This window comes from Salvelinus alpinus, chromosome 37, assembly GCF_045679555.1.
Source record: "Salvelinus alpinus chromosome 37, SLU_Salpinus.1, whole genome shotgun sequence".
Lineage (NCBI taxonomy): Eukaryota > Metazoa > Chordata > Actinopteri > Salmoniformes > Salmonidae > Salvelinus > Salvelinus alpinus.
The window spans coordinates 3,874,331-3,892,844 of NC_092122.1; the positions used below are offsets into that span (position 1 = coordinate 3,874,331).

The 18,514-nt window shown below is 45.1% G+C and overlaps 1 protein-coding gene and 1 long non-coding RNA gene across 2 annotated transcripts; one reads left to right on the plus strand and one right to left on the minus strand.

The window, feature by feature from the left end:
* Positions 1-2,042: 2,042 nt before the first annotated feature.
* LOC139565679 (uncharacterized) lies at positions 2,043-3,528 on the minus strand. Its single transcript, XR_011672958.1, has 2 exons — positions 2,801-3,528; positions 2,043-2,578 (listed from the first exon to the last, which is right to left on the minus strand). It is a non-coding gene; the product is annotated as an uncharacterized lncRNA (long non-coding RNA).
* Positions 3,489-6,647, plus strand: LOC139565676 (arg8-vasotocin receptor-like). Its single transcript, XM_071386173.1, has 2 exons — positions 3,489-4,698; positions 5,837-6,647. Exons 1-2 carry the CDS (start codon positions 3,765-3,767, stop codon positions 6,139-6,141), a joined length of 1,239 nt encoding a protein of 412 aa, XP_071242274.1. The 5' UTR covers positions 3,489-3,764; the 3' UTR covers positions 6,142-6,647.
* The last annotated feature ends 11,867 nt before the right edge of the window (positions 6,648-18,514 follow it).

The window sequence follows — 18,514 nt, forward strand, 5'->3', positions numbered from 1 at the left end:
TCCCAGTCTGCTGTTCCCACATGCTTCAAGAGGGCCACCATTGTTCCTGTTCCCAAGAAAGCTAAGGTAACTGAGCTAAACGACTACCGCCCCGTAGCACTCACTTCCGTCATCATGAAGTGCTTTGAGAGACTAGTCAAGGACCATATCACCTCCACCCTACCGGACACCCTAGACCCACTCCAATTTGCTTACCGACCCAATAGGTCCACAGACGACGCAATCGCAACCACACTGCACACTGCCCTAACCCATCTGGACAAGAGGAATACCCATGTGAGAATGCTGTTCATCGATTACAGCTCAGCATTTAACACCATAGTACCCTCCAAACTCGTCATCAAGCTCGAGACCCTGGGTCTCGACCCCGCCCTGTGCAACTGGGTCCTGGACTTCCTGACGGGCCGCCCCCAGGTGGTGAGGGTAGGTAACAACATCTCCACCCCGCTGATCCTCAACACTGGGGCCCCACAAGGGTGCGTTCTGAGCCCTCTCCTGTACTCCCTGTTCACCCACGACTGCGTGGCCATGCACGCCTCCAACTCAATCATCAAGTTTGCGGATGACACTACAGTGGTAGGCTTGATCACCAACAACGACGAGACGGCCTACAGGGAGGAGGTGAGGGCCCTCGGAGTGTGGTGTCAGGAAAATAACCTCATACTCAACGTCAACAAAACAAAGGAGATGATTGTGGACTTCAGGAAACAGCAGAGGGAGCACCCCCCTATCCACATCGACGGGTCAGTAGTGGAGAAGGTGGAAAGTTTTAAGTTCCTCGGTGTACACATCACAGACAAACTGAATTGGTCCACCCACACAGACAGCGTTGTGAAGAAGGCGCAGCAGCGCCTCTTCAACCTCAGGAGGCTGAAGAAATTCGGCTTGTCACCAAAAGCACTCACAAACTTCTACAGATGCACAATCGAGAGCATCCTGTCGGGCTGTATCACCGCCTGGTACGGCAACTGCTCCGCCCACAACCGTAAGGCTCTCCAGAGGGTAGTGAGGTCTGCAGAACGCATCACCAGGGGCAAACTACCTGCCCTCCAGGACACCTACACCACCCGATGTCACAGGAAGGCCATAAAGATCATCAAGGACAACAACCACCCAAGCCACTGCCTGTTCACCCCGCTATCATCCAGAAGGCGAGGTCAGTACAGGTGCATCAAAGCAGGGACCGAGAGACTGAAAAACAGCTTCTATCTCAAGGCCATCAGACTGTTAAACAGCCACCACTAACATTTAGCGGCCGCTGCCAACATACTGACTCAACTCCAGCCACTTTAAAAATGGGAATTGATGGAAATTATGTAAAAATGTACCACTAGCCACTTTAAGCAATGCCACTTAATACTATGTTTACATACCCTACATTACCCATCTCATATGTATATATACTGTACTCTATATCATCTACTGCATCTTGCCATCTTTATGCAATACATGTACCACTAGCCACTTTAAACTATGCCACTTTATGTTTACATACCCTACAGTACTCATCTCATACGTATATACCGTACTCTATACCATCTACTGCATCTGCCATGCCGTTCTGTACCACCACTCATTCATATATCTTTATGTACATATTCTTTATCCCTTTACACTTGTGTGTGTGTGTAAGGTAGTAGTGTGGAATTGTTAGGTTAGATTACTGTTGGTTATTACTGCATTGTCGGAACTAGAAGCACAAGCATTTCGCTACACTCGCATTAACATCTGCTAACCATGTGTATGTGACTAATAAAATTTGATTTGATTTGACATGTCCTGTGTTTATCAGATCAATGCAGATGAAGGGCATTAGGTATTGAGATGAACTGGTTTTAGAGTATTTACATGATGCATAGGAAGTGTAGTGTACTGTTTTTCCTGTATATATGAATTACAAATCAGCCTTTAACTATTTAAATCCTGTTTCTAGTCTATTAGTTTCAATGTGTAACCATTGATGTCCCAGGACCAAGATTGGTAAACCCTGTTGAAGTGTATAATTGTAATACATACACGCAGACACAGAGTCATTCAAAGACTGGAATTTGATACTCTTGTTATTGGATATGACTGAAAAATTATCTCAAAGACATTCATACCTGAACTGCACCTTTATTTGCCAAGGTAGAGTACATGATCAGGGAATATATTAAATGTACAGGCTACAATGTGGGGATCTCATGCATGGTAATAACTACATGTTGCATCCTTGGCACAAAGTTATATTCTAGTCAATCCATAGGTTTCATTAATGTCATTCAGGCTGTTTTGAAGTTGATACAACTGATTATAATAGCTGAGGTTCATAGCTAGGTTCTGAACTAATATGTATACCAAACGTCAGGGTCAATACACAGATCGGCTAGATAGCTAGCTACACATCCATAGGCATACAGGTATTTTGTTCCTTCATTGCACACTAAGCAAGAACATAGCTAGGGGGTGTTATTCTATCTGCATGGCATGCTTACAAAATTGTACATTCAATTTGCAGTAAATACTTAAGCTAGCTAGATTCTATACATCCACTGTTTCACAAGACGACAGCCTGGTTTGCTGGTTGTTTCAGGAGTCCCTAAAACATTAAACAACCAGAATTACAATGTCATACTCAAGTCACAACACCCATACATCTAGCCAACTAGCTGGCTAATGTTAGCTTGCTAAATCGCGATTTTCGTAAATGAACTTTATAATAAAAAACATATGCATAATCGTTTGTCTCTACATTAACTAACATATTCCTGTCAACTGTACATGTTTTTGCATGATTCGTTATGACGTTATAATCACTTACATGTGCTTCCATCCTAGTTTTTTTGTTCGCCGTCTTTGCTGAAGAAATAATAACATTCACTAGTGCGTGCAGCAGCAGCAGCAGCAGCCTCAGGTCCTCAGGTCCCCAGGTCCTAGTGCCCGCCCTTTAAGATGCGATGGAACCGTTGACGAAAAAAAAAGAAATCATTGAGAAAATATATTGATTTATTTAGGGAGGGCTAATTCATATAGGCCTAGCGACGTCCCTGGTCCACACAATGTGGAAAAGTCCCCCTGGCATCACAGTAATATGATAAACATCACAGAAAAACATTACATGACATCAGAACATCTTCATCATCAAGATCACCTCAAAGACAAAAACGGGTCACCTTACAAGTAAAAAAAGAAATTGTTGTTACCTTTTCAAAAAAGGATTCTTAGAGGCATGATAAGTAAATGGGTATGGAATACTGACCAGTGGCGCACATTGTGAATATTTACCCACTGATTGCACCATTCGTTATTGGGGTTTGCAGAAAAAAATCTGGAGACATTTTCAGTGGAAAACATCAGTGTGTTCCGTATTTACTTGCAAGTGGTAACGGGTCTTTCAGAGAAATTCCACCCATGCAAACAATAATGTTTTCCATACATGTTGTTTCTCTCTGCTGCTGTTTTTGTGTCCAAGGCTGTTTAGAGGCGGTTGGAGATCTGGGGGCGGTCTCTGGGGTATACAATTATTTTAAAAGGTTTGGTGGCGACTGCGCACAGATACAGTTTCACACCATGAAGTGCTCCACATCTTTGCCAAGCCAACACATCTGTCGGTCTGTGCGCAAGATCGAGTTTGTGTAGACGATGGACTAAGAAATGTCTTAAATTTAAAACAAACTCACAGGTTCTCAATGCAGCCAGGTGGCAGCGGGTGATCGGATTGGTTCAGGACAGTCATCCACTTCTCCGGAGACGCATTCTTCCCTTCAGAGAGCTCACTCAACCTCATGGAAGAAAATGTGAACATAGGCTTCGACCCCACCGGCAAGCCGAGGATGATGGAGGAGGACCCTGGGAACGACACCGGCACTCTTGGGAACTCCAGCGACCCGTTTGGCCGGAACGAGGAGGTTGCCAAGATCGAGATCACGGTGCTTAGCGTGACATTCGTCGTGGCTGTGGTGGGGAACCTGAGCGTGCTGCTGGCCATGTACATGAGCCGACGGAAGCCCTTGCGCATGCACCTGTTCATGAAACACCTGAGCCTCGCGGACTTGGCTGTGGCCTTTTTCCAGGTGCTGCCGCAGCTCTGTTGGGAGATCACCTTCCGCTTCTACGGGCCTGACTTCCTGTGTCGTATCGTCAAGCACCTGCAAGTGCTAGGGATGTTCGCGTCCACCTACATGATGGTGATGATGACGCTGGACCGCTACATCGCCATCTGTCACCCGATGCAGAACATTCACCAGCCCACGCAGCGCGCCTATATGATGATCGGGGCCACCTGGGTGTGTAGTCTTGCCCTGAGCATGCCCCAGCATTTTATCTTCTCACTGAGCGAGGTCCACCCGGGCTCGGCCGTGTATGACTGCTGGGGACATTTCATCCAGCCGTGGGGTGTGCGCGCCTACATCACCTGGATCACCGTGGGCATCTTCCTCGTGCCCGTGGCCGTGCTCATGCTCTGCTACGGCTTCATCTGCCGATCCATCTGGCTGAACATAAAGTACAAGACCCAGAAGAGCGCGATTGCGATGGCACTTGTGACCAAGAATAGGCTGATCGGGAAGAGTTCAGTCAGCAGCATCACCACCATCTCGCGCGCCAAGCTGCGCACAGTGAAGATTACTTTCGTGATCGTGCTGGCGTACGTGGTGTGCTGGGCTCCGTTTTTCACCGTACAGATGTGGTCGGTGTGGGATGAGAGCTTCTCGTGGGATGGTACGTGTTGTATTTGGGCTCTGAGCCGTGAGTTAGTGGCAGCGCGCGCTGGTGCCATGTCTCCGTTCATTGTGTTTTTAAACATTCCATTATTGCTTAGGCCTACTTACTCAATAATACGTTGGTAATAGTGCACAGCTTAAGCACATATTTCATGCATTACCCCAGGGGCTTCCCTAAAATCTGCTTCACTGCTCTCCAAATTTAGATAGCTTTTACGCAACAGTTTACCACGGATATAGTGAGACAAAAACTGTATGACTCCTTCTCAGATACATAGACCAAACTGAAACAAATAGACTATACAGACAGTCAAGACGTATTACTTAAGCTATAGACTGTGCAAACTGGAGTCCTGGGGTACATTATTGTGACCGCAATGGAATAACCGCGCACAAAAACATCTTACGGGAAGTAATTTGATGATCAGTTCTGTGCATGTAAGTTAACTCATAATTCATCGCCTTGATGAGGTCTGAATGTAGCTGATGTTATTCCTTCTGCTGTGGCTTGAATTATCGGACAGTGCGAAAGTATAGAAAAACAGCAGAAACACCTAAAGAAGGGCATACATAAGTGTTAAACACGTGCCATTTAACGCAACCGTTGTGCAGGCGTGAAAGACAGTTGTGAAAACGACCATCGGTCTTAGTGCATTCATCAATCATCAGTTGTACATCCATTTTTAGACTTATAAGTGAAGATTACGTACCTACTGATTCTTGAAGAATATAACTCATAAATGCCTTATGAGCTTCGTTAAACTGTCGTACCACATTAGAACCGAAAACATATGCTTGTTTTACGCCAATGTTGGTGAACAAAGTAAATGTAAACAAACACTGTATAGTCTAAAAATATGGTTAAAACTACAGTTCCTTCGGAAAGTATTCAGACCCCTTGACTTATTCCAGGAGAGATGGATGCACTGACTCTGATCTCTCCTGGAGATCTCCAAACGTTAATTAAATATTTTGCTGGCGAGTCAGTGACCCTTCAGACCCAGTGGCTTGCCGAGACTCCCTCGATAATACGCATAAATAGTGTGTGCCACTGCTAGTAGATAAACAGAACAAGCTTGAATGTTTTTTCCTTCACTGACTGGCCGACACCCCCTCTCCCCCGTTTCTCTCTCCAGACTCCGAGAACACCGCAGTCACCATCTCGGCTCTGCTGGCCAGTCTGAATAGCTGCTGTAACCCGTGGATCTACATGATCTTCAGCGGCCACCTCCTCTCTGACATGGTCCACTGTCTGCCGTGCTGCCGGAGGCTGTTCCACATGTTCGGCCATCAGGACTCGAACAGTAGCATCCGCCGCACCACACTCCTGACCCGGGTACCACCCCCGGCCCTACCCCGGCGGAGCTCAGAGAAAAGCTCTTGCAACGATTGTATTCACCACTCCCACAGGAACTGTCAATCAATCCCGGTGGAGTCTTGACCGCGCGCACACACTAAACACTGTCCATATGGTTCAGTTTATGCGCCACAGCGACGACGGCTGTCATACGTTAAGGGAGAGGCTTAATGGAAACAATGTGAACAGAGTCAGTGCATCCATATGTCCTGGAGATTGTGTTTCTGCTCAGAGAGGTATTCAACACTCATCAATCCGTCAGTGGAAATGTGGCAGGCTATAACTAGGATATCCTGTCTCTTCTTGCTAAATGTGAACTGACACAGCCAGGAGGCATCTAAAACCCAGACACTACTAATATGTAGCCATTAACCAGTCATTCCAAATGAACCGAGAGGTCAGGTCTGTCAGTATGTGTTGTTCAGTAACTCATCATATGCCTAATATATGGTAATTGAAATGTTTAAATGACAGGTTGACTGTGGCTTGATGATTGTGTGGTTATGTTTACGTTTACAGTACATTGTCCCATTAAAAATGGTTATAAACTGTTTTTAAAAGGTTTAATAAAAAACAATAATATACTGGAACACACCACTCTTCTCTCCCTTCATCACTCTCCCCCAATGGACCGCTCTCTACCCCTCTCCCCATCAAGCCCTTCACTCCATCTTTGTGAAGTATGTTGTTGTGTCCTTCATTGACTCTCCATCATCCCTTAGGGTTTCCAGTCTGTGAGAGTTGATAAGCTTGAAATTAGTCAGTTCGGTGTTGTGTATTCTGTGGGGAGTGTCGAGGCGGGAGACTGGCACCTTGGTCCCATTCCATTTTAAATACATTCCATTCTAAATACATTTAGATAATAGCCATGCATCGACGTTTGATGTTATTGTAATCATATGACATATTTGAGATGTACAGTGTATACTAAATGAAATATCACTATTTCAAATCAAATCAAATGTTATTTGTCATGTTGTAGTGGTCTGGGTGTAGCTGGTGCAGAGGAGTCAGGCGCAGGACAGCAGAGATGAGTAACACAAGTAACTTTACTCAAATACTACAATAACATGTCGTAATACCGAGCCCACAACAACGGACCGAACATACATAAAACAAACACGCACAAAAACAATGGGGGAAACAGAGGATTAAATAATGAACATGTAATTGGGGAATTGAAACCAGGTGTGTAAAACAAAGACAAAACAAATGGAAAATTAAAAGTAGATCAGCCGAACGCCGCCCGAACAAGGAGAGGGACCGACTTCGGCGGAAGTCGTGTCACATATGCGCCGAATACAACAGGTGCAGACCTTACAGTGAAATGCTAACTTACAAGCCCTTAATCAACAATGCAGTTTTAAGAAAAAAAAGTGTTAAATAAAACATTTAAATAATTTAACAGCAGCAGTAAAATAACAGTAGCGAGGCTATATACAGGGGGTACCGGTACAGAGTCAATGTGTGTGGGCACAGGTTAGTCGAGGTAATTGAGGTAATATGAACGTGTAGGTACACTTAAAGTGAGTATGCATGGATAATAAGCAGAGAGTTGTAGCAGTGTAAAAGAGGGGTGTGGGGACATTGCAAATAGTCTGGGTAGCCATTTGATTAGCTGTTCAGGCGTGTTATGGCTTGGGGGTAGAAGCTGTTAAGAAGCCTTTTGGACCTAGACTTGGTGCTTTTGTACAGCTTGCCGTGCGGTAGCAGAGAGAACAGTCTATGACTAGGGTGGCTGGAGTCTTTGACAATTTTTAGGGCCTTCCTCTGACACCGCCTGGTATAGGGGTCCTGGATGGCAGGAAGCTTGGCCCCAGTGATGTGCTGGGCCGTACGCACTACCCTCTGTATGTCATGACACAAGGCGAGATCTAGATGCAGATCAGATGGTTGGAGTCTTACAATGTTCATTAATCCAAAAAGAGTAGGCAAGAGAATGGTCAGAACCATTGGCCAAAACCAGATCAGAGTCCAGGAGGTACAGAGTGGCAGACTATACTTAAATTCACACAGGACACCGGGTAAGACAGTAGAAGTACTCCAGATATAACCAACTGAACCTAGCCCCCCGACACATAAACTACTGCAGCATAAATACTGGAGGCTGAGACAGGAGGGGTCAGGAGACACTGTGGCCCCATCCGATGATACCCCCGGACAGGGCCAAACAGGAAGGATATAACCCCACCCACTTTGCCAAAGCACAGTCCCCACACCACTAGAGGGATATCTTCAACCACCAACTTACCATCCTGAGACAAGGCCGAATATAGCCCACAAAGATCTCCACCAAAAAATAAATAAATAATCAAATTTTATTTGTCACATACACATGGTTAGCAGATGTTAATGCGAGTGTAGCGAAATGCTTGTGCTTCTAGTTCCGACAATGCAGTAATAACCAACAAGTAATCTAACCTAACAATTCCACAACTACTACCTTATACACACAAGTGTAAAGGGATAAAGAATATGTACATAAAGATATATGAATGAGTGATGGTACAGAACGGCATAGGCAAGATGCAGTAGATGGTATAGTGTACAGTCTATACATATGAGATGAGTAATGTAGGGTATGTAAACATAAAGTGGCATAGTTTAAAGTGGCTAGTGATACATGTATTACATAAAGATGGCAAGATGCAGTAGATGATATACAGTACAGTATATACATATACATATGAGATGAGTAATGTAGGGTATGTAAACATTATATTAAGTGGCATTGTTTAAAGTGGCTAGTGATACATTTTTACATAATTTCCATCAATTCCCATTATTAAAGTGGCTGGAGTTGAGTCAGTATGTTGGCAGCGACCACTAAATGTTAGTGGTGGCTGTTTAACAGTCTGATGGCCTTGAGATAGAAGCTGTTTTTCAGTCTCTCGGTCCCTGCTTTGATGCACCTGTACTGACCTCGCCTTCTGGATGATAGCGGGGTGAACAGGCAGTGGCTCGGGTGGTTGTTGTCCTTGATGATCTTTATGGCCTTCCTGTGACATCGGGTGGTGTAGGTGTCCTGGAGGGCAGGTAGTTTGCCCCCGGTGATGCGTTGTGCAGACCTCACTACCCTCTGGAGAGCCTTACGGTTGTGGGCGGAGCAGTTGCCGTACCAGGCGGTGATACAGCCCGACAGGATGCTCTCGATTGTGCATCTGTAGAAGTTTGTGAGTGCTTTTGGTGACAAGCCGAATTTCTTCAGCCTCCTGAGGTTGAAGAGGCGATGCTGCGCCTTCTTCACAATGCTGTCTGTGTGGGTGGAACAATTCAGTTTGTCCGTGATGTGTACACCGAGGAACTTAAAACTTTCCACCTTCTCCACTACTGTCCCGTCGATGTGGATAGGGGGGTGCTCCCTCTGCTGTTTCCTGAAGTCCACAATCATCTCCTTTGTTTTGTTGACGTTGAGTGTGAGGTTATTTTCCTGACACCACACTCAGAGGGCCCTCACTTCCTCCCTGTAGGCCGTCTCGTCGTTGTTGGTAATCAAGCCTACCACTGTAGTGTCGTCCGCAAACTTGATGATTGAGTTGGAGGCGTGCATGGCCACGCAGTCGTGGGTGAACAGGGAGTACAGGAGAGGGCTTAGAACGCACCCTTGTGGGGCCCCAGTGTTGAGGATCAGCGGGGTGGAGATGTTGTTACCTACCCTCACCACCTGGGGGCGGCCCGTCAGGAAGTCCAGGACCCAGTTGCACAGGGCGGGGTCGAGACCCAGGGTCTCGAGCTTGATGACGAGTTTGGAGGGTACTATGGTGTTAAATGCTGAGCTGTAGTCGATGAACAGCATTCTCACATAGGTATTCCTCTTGTCCAGATGGGTTAGGGCAGTGTGCAGTGTGGTTGCGATTGCATCGTCTGTGGACCTATTGGGTCAGTAAGCAAATTGGAGTGGGTCTAGGGTGTCAGGTAGGGTGGAGGTGATATGGTCCTTGACTAGTCTCTCAAAGCACTTCATGATGACGGAAGTGAGTGCTACGGGGCGGTAGTCGTTTAGCTCAGTTACCTTAGCTTTCTTGGGAACAGGAACAATGAAGCTCTTGAAGCATGTGGGAACAGCAGACTGGGATAAGGATTGATTGAATATGTCCTTAAAAACACCAGCCAGCTGGTCTGCGCATGCTCTGAGGACGCGGCTGGGAATGCCGTCTGGGCCTGCAGCCTTGCGAGGGTTAACACGTTTAAATGTTTTACTCACCTCGGCTGCAGTGAAGGAGAGCCCGCAGGTTTTGGTAGCGGGCCGTGTCAGTGGCACTGTATTGTCCTCAAAGCGAGCAAAAAAGTTATTTAGTCTGTCTGGGAGCAAGACATCCTGGTCCGCGACGGGGCTGGTTTTCTTTTTGTAATCCGTGATTGACTGTAGACCCTGCCACATACCTCTTGTGTCTGAGCTGTTGAATTGAGACTCTACTTTGTCTCTATACTGGGACTTAGCTTGTTTGATTGCCTTGCGGAGGGAATAGCTACACTGTTTGTATTCGGTCATGTTTCCGGTCACCTTGCCCTGGTTAAAAGCAGTGGTTCGCGCTTTCAGTTTCACGCGAATGCTGCCATCAATCCACGGTTTCTGGTTTGGGAATGTTTTAATCGTTGCTGTGGGTACGACATCGTCAATGCACTTTCTAATGAACTCGCTCACCGAATCAGCGTATTCGTCAATGTTGTTGTTGGACGCAATGCGGAACATATCCCAATCCACGTGATCGAAGCAGTCTTGAAGCGTGGAATCAGACCTGAGCGCGGGAGATTGCTGTTTTAGTTTCTGTTTGTAGGCTGGAAGCAACAAAATGGAGTCGTGGTCAGCTTTTCCGAACGGAGGGCGGGGGAGGGCCTTATATGCGTCGCGGAAGTTAGTATAACAATGATCCAAGGTTTTACCAGCCCTGGTAGCACAATCGATATGCTGATAGAATTTAGGGAGTTTTGTTTTCAGATTAGCCTTGTTAAAATCCCCAGCTACGATGAATGCAGCCTCAGGGTGTGTGGTTTCAAGTTTACAAAGAGTCAGATAAAGTTCGATGTGTCTGCTTGGGGGGGAATATATACGGCTGTGATTATAATCGAAGAGAATTCCCTTGGTAGATAATGTGGTCGACATTTGATTGTGAGGAATTCTAAATCAGGTGAACAGAATGACTTGAGTTCCTGTATGTTGTTATGATCACACCACGTCTCGTTAATCATAAGGCATACACCCCCGCCCCTCTTCTTACCAGAAAGATGTTTGTTTCTGTCGGCGCGATACGTGAAGAAACCAGCTGGCTGCACCGACTCCGTTAGCGTCTCTCGAGTGAGCCATGTTTCCGTGAAGCAAAGAACGTTACAATCCCTCATGTCTCTCTGGAATGTTACCCTTGCTCGGATTTCATCAACCTTATTGTCAAGAGACTGGACATTGGCGAGTAGTATGCTAGGGAGTGGAGCGCGATGTGCCCATCTCCGAAGCCTGACTAGGAGACCGCTTTGTTTGCCCCTTTTACGGCGTCGTTGTTTAGGGTCGCCGGCTGGGATCAGATGCATTGTATTGGGTGGAAGGCAAAACACAGGATCCGCTTCGGGAGAATCATATTCCTGGTTGTAACGATGGTGAGTTGACGTTGCTCTTATATTCAGTAGTTCCTCCCGACTGTATGTAATGAAACCTAAGATTACCTGGGGTACCAATGTAAGGAATAACACATGAAAAACAAAATACTGCATAGTTTCCTAGGAACGCGAAGCGAGGCGGCCAAAGCGAGGCGGTTTGTGCACCACAGCACAAACCAAGGGGGGACGCTAACCCAGACAGGAAGATCACGTCAGTAACTCAACCCACTCAAGTGACGCACCCCTCCTAGGGACGGCATGAAAGAGCACCAGTAAGCCAGTGACTTAGCCCCTGTAGTAGGGTTAGAGGCAGAGAATCCCAGTGGAGAGAGGGGAACCGGCCAGGCAGAGACAGCAAGGGCGGTTCGTTGCTCCAGAGCCTTTCCGTTCACCTTCACACTCCTGGGCCAGACTACACTCAATCATATGACCTACTGAAGAGATAAGTCTTCAGTAAAGACTTGAAGGTTGAGACCGAGTCTGCGTCTCTCACATGGGTAGGCAGACTATTCCATAAAAATGGAGATCTATAGGAGAAAGCCCTGCCTCCAGCTGTTTGCTTAGAAATTCTAGGGACAATTAGGAGGCCTGCGTCTTGTGACCGTAGCGCACGTGTAGGTATGTACGGCAGGACCAACTCGGAAAGATAGGTAGGAGCAAGCCCATGTAACGCTTTATAGGTTAACAGTAAAACCTTGAAATCAGCCCTTGCCTTAACAGGAAGCCAGTGTAGGGAAGCTAGCACTGGAGTAATATGATCAAATTTCTTGGTTCTAGTCAGGATTCTAGCAGCCGTATTTAGCACTAACTGAAGTTTATTTAGTGCTTTATCCGGGTAGCCGGAAAGTAGAGCATTGCAGTAGTCTAACCTAGAAGTAACAAAAGCATGGATACATTTTTCTGCATCATTTTTGGACAGAACATTTCTGATTTTTGCAATGTTACGTAGATGGAAAAAAGCTGTCCTTGAAACAGTCTTGATATGTTCGTCAAAAGAGAGATCAGGGTCCAGAGTAACGCCGAGGTCCTTCACAGTTTTATTTGAGACGACTTTACAACCATCAAGATTAATTGTCAGATTTAACAGAATATCTCTTTGTTTCTTGGGACCTAGAACAAGCATCTCTGTTTTGTCTGAGTTTAAAAGTAGAAAGTTTTCAGCCATCTACTTCCTTATGTCTGAAACACAGGCTTCTAGCGAGGGCAATTTTGGGGCTTCACCATGTTTCATTGAAATGTACAGCTGTGTGTCATCCGCATAGCAGTGAAAGTTAACATTATGTTTTCGAATGACATCCCCAAGAGGTAAAATATATAGTGAAAACAATAGTGGTCCTAAAACGGAACCTTGAGGAACACCGAAATGCACAGTTGATTTGTCAGAGGACAAACCATTCACAGAGACAAACTGATATCTTTCCGACAGATAAGATCTAAACCAGGCCAGAACTTGTCCGTGTAGACCAATTTGGGTTTCCAGTCTCTCCAAAAGAATGTGGTGATCGATGGTATCAAAGGCAGCACTAAGGTTTAGTAGCACGAGGACAGATGCAGAGCCTCGGTCTGACGCCATTAAAATGTCATTTACCACCTTCACGAGTGCAGTCTCAGTGCTATGATGGGGTCTAAAACCAGACTGAAGCATTTCGTATACATTGTTTGTCTTCAGGAAGGCAGTGAGTTGCTGTGCAACAGCTTTTTCTACAATTTTTGAGAGGAATGGAAGATTCGATATAGGCCGATAGTTTTTTATATTTTCTGGGTCAAGGTTTAGCTTTTTCAAGAGAGGCTTTATTACTGCCACTTTTAGTGAGTTTGGTACACATCCGGTGGATAGAGAGCCGTTTATTATGTTCAACATAGGAGGGCCAAGCACATGAAGCAGCTCTTTCAGTAGTTTAGTTGGAATAGGATCCAGTATGCAGCTTGAAGGTTTAGAGGCCATGATTATTTTCATCATTGTGTCAAGAGATATAGTACTAAAACACTTAAGTGTCTCTCTTGATCCTAGGTCCTGGCAGAGTTGTGCAGACTCAGGACAGCTAAGCTTTGGAGGAATACGCAGATTTAAAGAGGAGTCCGTAATTTGCTTTCTAATGATCATGATCTTTTCCTCAAAGAAGTTCATGAATTTATTACTGCTGAAGTGAAAGCCATCCTCACTTGGGGAATGCTGCTTTTTAGTTAGTTTTGCAACAGTATCAAAAATAAATTTTGGATTGTTCTTATTTTCCTCAATTAGTTGGAAAAGTAGGATGATCGAGCAGCAGTGAGGGCTCTTCGATACTGCACGGTACTGTCTTTCCAAGGTAGTCGGAAGACTTCCAGTTTGGTGTGGCGCCATTTCCGTTCCAATTTTCTGGAAGCTTGCTTCAGAGCTCGGGTATTTTCTGTATACCAGCGAGCTAGTTTCTTATGACAAATGTTTTTAGTTTTTAGGGGTGCAACTGCATCTAGGGTATTGCGCAAGGTTAAATTGAGTTCCTCAGTTAGGTGGTTAACTGATTTTTGTCCTCTGACGTCCTTGGGTAGGCAGAAGGAGTCTGGAAGGGCATCAAGGAATCTTTGTGTTGTCTGAGAATTTATAGCACGACTTTTGATGCTCCTTGGTTGGGGTCTGAGCAGATTATTTGTTGCGATTGCAAACGTAATAAAATGGTGGTCCGATAGTCCAGGATTATGAGGAAAAACATTAAGATCCACAACATTTATTCCATGGGACAAAACTAGGTCCAGAGTATGACTGTGGCAGTGAGTAGGTCCAGAGACATGTTGGACAAAACCCACTGAGTCGATGATGGCTCCAAAAGCCTTTTGGAGTGGGTCTGTGGACTTTTCCACATGAATATTAAAATCACCAAAAATTTGAATATTATCTGCTATGACTACAAGGTCTGATAGGAATTCTCTGCTTATAGTGAATGCAGTTTTAGTGATAGTGATCAAGTTGTCCTGCTCTGATGTAAATCCCTATAATGAGAGTGGACTGTACTCTGTACCCTTCTCTCTTGCGGTATGGAAGACAGGTCAGCTGGGGCTCAGCGGGCACCACTAAACCTCACCTAGTCCTCTCCTCATCCCAAGCCACAGCCACATGCAATGTTACAACACGTTACTCCTCTCAGTTAACACTTGGATCACAAGGCTCCCCCACAGGATCCCTCTGTCACAGTGTCATAAGAACGGGACCAAGGCGCAGCGGAGGTTGAGTTCCACATATTTATTTCAAAAGTGAAACTTAAAGCAAAAAAACAATAAAGCAAAAAAACGAACAACGAAACGTGACTACGTGGTGCACAGGCACAAACACAAAATAATATCCCACAAATGCAGGTGGGGAAAAAGCCTACCTAAATATGATCCCCAATTAGAGGCAACGATTACCAGCTGCCTTTAATTGGAAACCACACAAACCACCAACCTAGAAATCTATAAACTAGATAACCCCCCCAGTCACGCTCTGACCTAAACACCATAGAGAACCGAGGGCTCTCTATGGTCAGGGCGTGACACCCTCCCATCTGGATGCAGTATGCCGTCCCTCTCATTTCCGGTGAGGAGTGAGGGATTTCTACAAGGTCATCCTGATCTGGCTGAAATGAGAGTTCGGATCAAACCGTAATCACAACCTAGCATAACTAATAAGATAAGATAGGCAGGGGAGGCGGGACTAGGGGTATGGGTATATAGCGCAGCCTATCAGTGCTGAGGGTGGAGCTCTAAAAGTTCTAAAAGACCCTCAAGTCATCTAGGTACTGAGTGGTTCCCAAGGTGAAGACCACACACCACTGGTGGAAAAAGTACCCAATTGTCATCCTTGAGAAAAGGCATAGATACATTAATAGAAAGTTACTCATGTAAAAGTGTAAGTCAGCTAGTAAAATATTACTTGAGTATAAGTCTAAAAGTATTTGGTTTTAAATATACTTAAGTATCAAAAGTAAAAGTAAAAATCACTTAAAAGCAGACGCACCGTTTTCTTGTTTTAATCATTTACGGATAGCCGGGGGCACACTCCAACACTCAGATTATTTACAAAAGATGCATTTGTGCTTAGTGAGTCCGCCAAGCCAGAAGCAGTAGGGAAGACCACGTGTTCTCTTGATAAGTGCGTGAATTTGACTATTTTCCTGTCCTGTTAAGTATTTAAAAGTCCTTCTGGTTGTCAGGGAAAATGTATGGAGTAAAAAGTACAATATTTTCTTTAGGAATGTAGTGAAGTAAAAGTAAAAGTAGTCAAAAATATAAATACTAAAAGTAAAGAACAGATACCCCCAAAAACAACTTAAATAGTACTTTAAAGTATTTTTACTTAAGTATTTTACACCACTGCCACACACACATATTCACAGTACTCTATAACAGGGGTTCCCAAACTTTTTCACTGGGGGGGAACATTCCGTGCGCGCAAGTCATCTATTTCTATGAGCACAAACACTGTTCATGACACAAAAAGTTCACACCCCTATTGTTGGTTTTAAGGTTTTGCATGTTTAAAGCTTATTTCCTGCAATTCTACACATTTTGTCATGGGGTGCAGAGAACATTTGCAGTTTTAAAGCTAACTTTATTGCAATTCCATACATTTTGCCATGTCCAATGTGTATTCATTTGATATTTGAGTGATTCAAACATTACAACAAAATCTATGGGCTAAAAAACCTAGCAAAAAAAACATTTGCTAGCAGCGGTTAGATGATCTGCACATTTCTGATTATAAGTTATAATGACTGACATGACAAGAGGAAAACTGATGATGCACTACCAAATGTCGAAATAGCACCTTGTGCATTCTACTGTTACAACTTCCAAGAGTAATTTGAAAGCCGGAATGACCCCCCCCCCCCAAAATAAGATAATAATAACCCCCCCACAACAAGGGGAGGGGCCCTGCCGACCCCTCCTGTGCCCCACAGTTTGCGATCCACTGATCTGAATTCAGTCAGAAGGTGTTTGATGGGTGGGATGTGGTAGGATGGGGGCAAGGATGTAGAGGGGCCTCTCATTTCCCCTGGGGTAATCGGATTAGTTTGGCTAGTGATTCACTAAGGTTCACTGAGTTCTCCCTGTCCTTATGTTGCCCTGTTCCCTCAGGTGTGTGTGTGTGTGTATGTAAGACTGTGCGTGTCTGCCTACTCCCTTAATAGGGTCAAGTTCACATTCCCAAAATGTGCTGCTGTGTCTGTGTTTCCTAAAAGAAACACACACACACGACCCAGGGCGGCAGGTAGCCTAGCGGTTAGCGCATTGAGCCAGTAACCAAAAGGTTGCTTTCTGAATTCCCGAGTCAACATAGTGAAAAATCTGTCCAGGTGCCCTTGAGGAAGGCACGTAACCCTAATTTCTCCAGGGTTACTGTTGATAATGGCAGACACTGGCCGTGACCCCACTCTCAGAGGGTGTCTCGGGGGTTGGGGTATCCCAAAAAAAACAATTTCCAATTCACACATGCATATAATACACACGTGTACATGTGTGAAATAGGACAAATATAAGCACCCACCTAAATATTATTATCATTATCAGTAGCCTAGAGGTTAAGAGCGTTGGGCCAGTGACCGAAAGATCACTGGTTCAAATCACAGAGCCGACTAGGTGAAAAATCTGTTGATGTGTCCTTGAGCAAGGCACTTAACCCTAATTGCTCCTATAAGTCGCTCTAGATAAGAACGTCTGCTAAATGACTCAAATTTAAAAAAAAAATTAATCAGGATGTGTGGACTGTAGGGTCCAAAAGGAGGAGGAGGGGGTCTGGTCTTGGGGAACTGCAGGGAGACTCGGGTGTCTCTCAGGGACTGATGTACACAAGCTGAGTGGGGTGAAGAAGAAGGGTATACTGACTTACTATACCACAATGTCACAACACTCCAATGATGATCATCATCACTTACATATCAAATTCAGTCCAGCATCTACATATAGGCTATTCCATATCCTTCCCCTGCCGTCTCTGAACTTCAACATGACCCCCTTCACAATATATAGACAACATGCACTGATACAAACTCTAGATCTACGAGACAAGCACTGGCTGACACCAACAGAGCTCTGGGTAATGCAACGCCAGAGATGCCCAGTCAGAAAGGGAAACGCTGGGGGGGTCAAAGGTCAGCGCACTGGTACTTTAAAATTACTGGACTCTCTCAGAGAGAAAGGTTGAGCCAGTTATGAGACCACATGTAGAGAGGGAGAAGAAGTGAGAGAGAGAGATAAGAAGAGAAAGAGTGTAGTGTTCTGCACAGTGAAGGCATAGAATAAGACCTGTGTTAAACCTTGATTGACCACTCAGATGACGTCATTATTATTTTGTATCTCTCGCGCTTGACTTTCACAAAACTTATTGAAATGGTACTCCTGCGTCCCACTTGGTTATTTTGTGTTGTAAAAGTTACTCAACAAACACATTACACACAGAGAGGAGAGAGAGAGAGCTGGCCCAGTCTCTGGGGTCGAGGGTGTACAGGGTCCAGGCGGGCGGACGGTCTCCTGTGAATGGATGCTATGTCCCACTAGGAAGCCGAACAGAACAGGACAGGAAAAGGACATACATTGTTTTGGAGGCAGGAAGTACAGATGGCAGTGGAGATGGAATGGCCCCAAGACTTTAATTGTAAAGACGTTAGGGTGGAGACACATTCTGCCTAAGACCAAAATGGCATACATCTAAACTATACATCGCACTCAGTCTTTTATAGGTCTGTCAATCTCTCCCCATACCCCTCTATTTGTCTCTCTGTCTACCCTACTCTCTTTCGCTCACTCTCCCTTTTACTCTCCTCCTCTCTACAGTTTGTAACCATTCCAGTCTGTTTTTTTTTATTTCCCTCAGTTTCTCCTTCCCTCAATCATTATTGTTTTGGATAAG

Coding starts and splice junctions, on each gene's coding strand:
- LOC139565676 (XM_071386173.1), top strand. CDS start 3,765: ATGGAAGAAAATGTGAACATAGGCTTCGACCCCACCGGCAAGCCGAGG. Junction 4,699..5,836: donor TGAGAGCTTCTCGTGGGATG/GTACGTGTTGTA, acceptor TTCTCTCTCCAG/ACTCCGAGAACACCGCAGTC.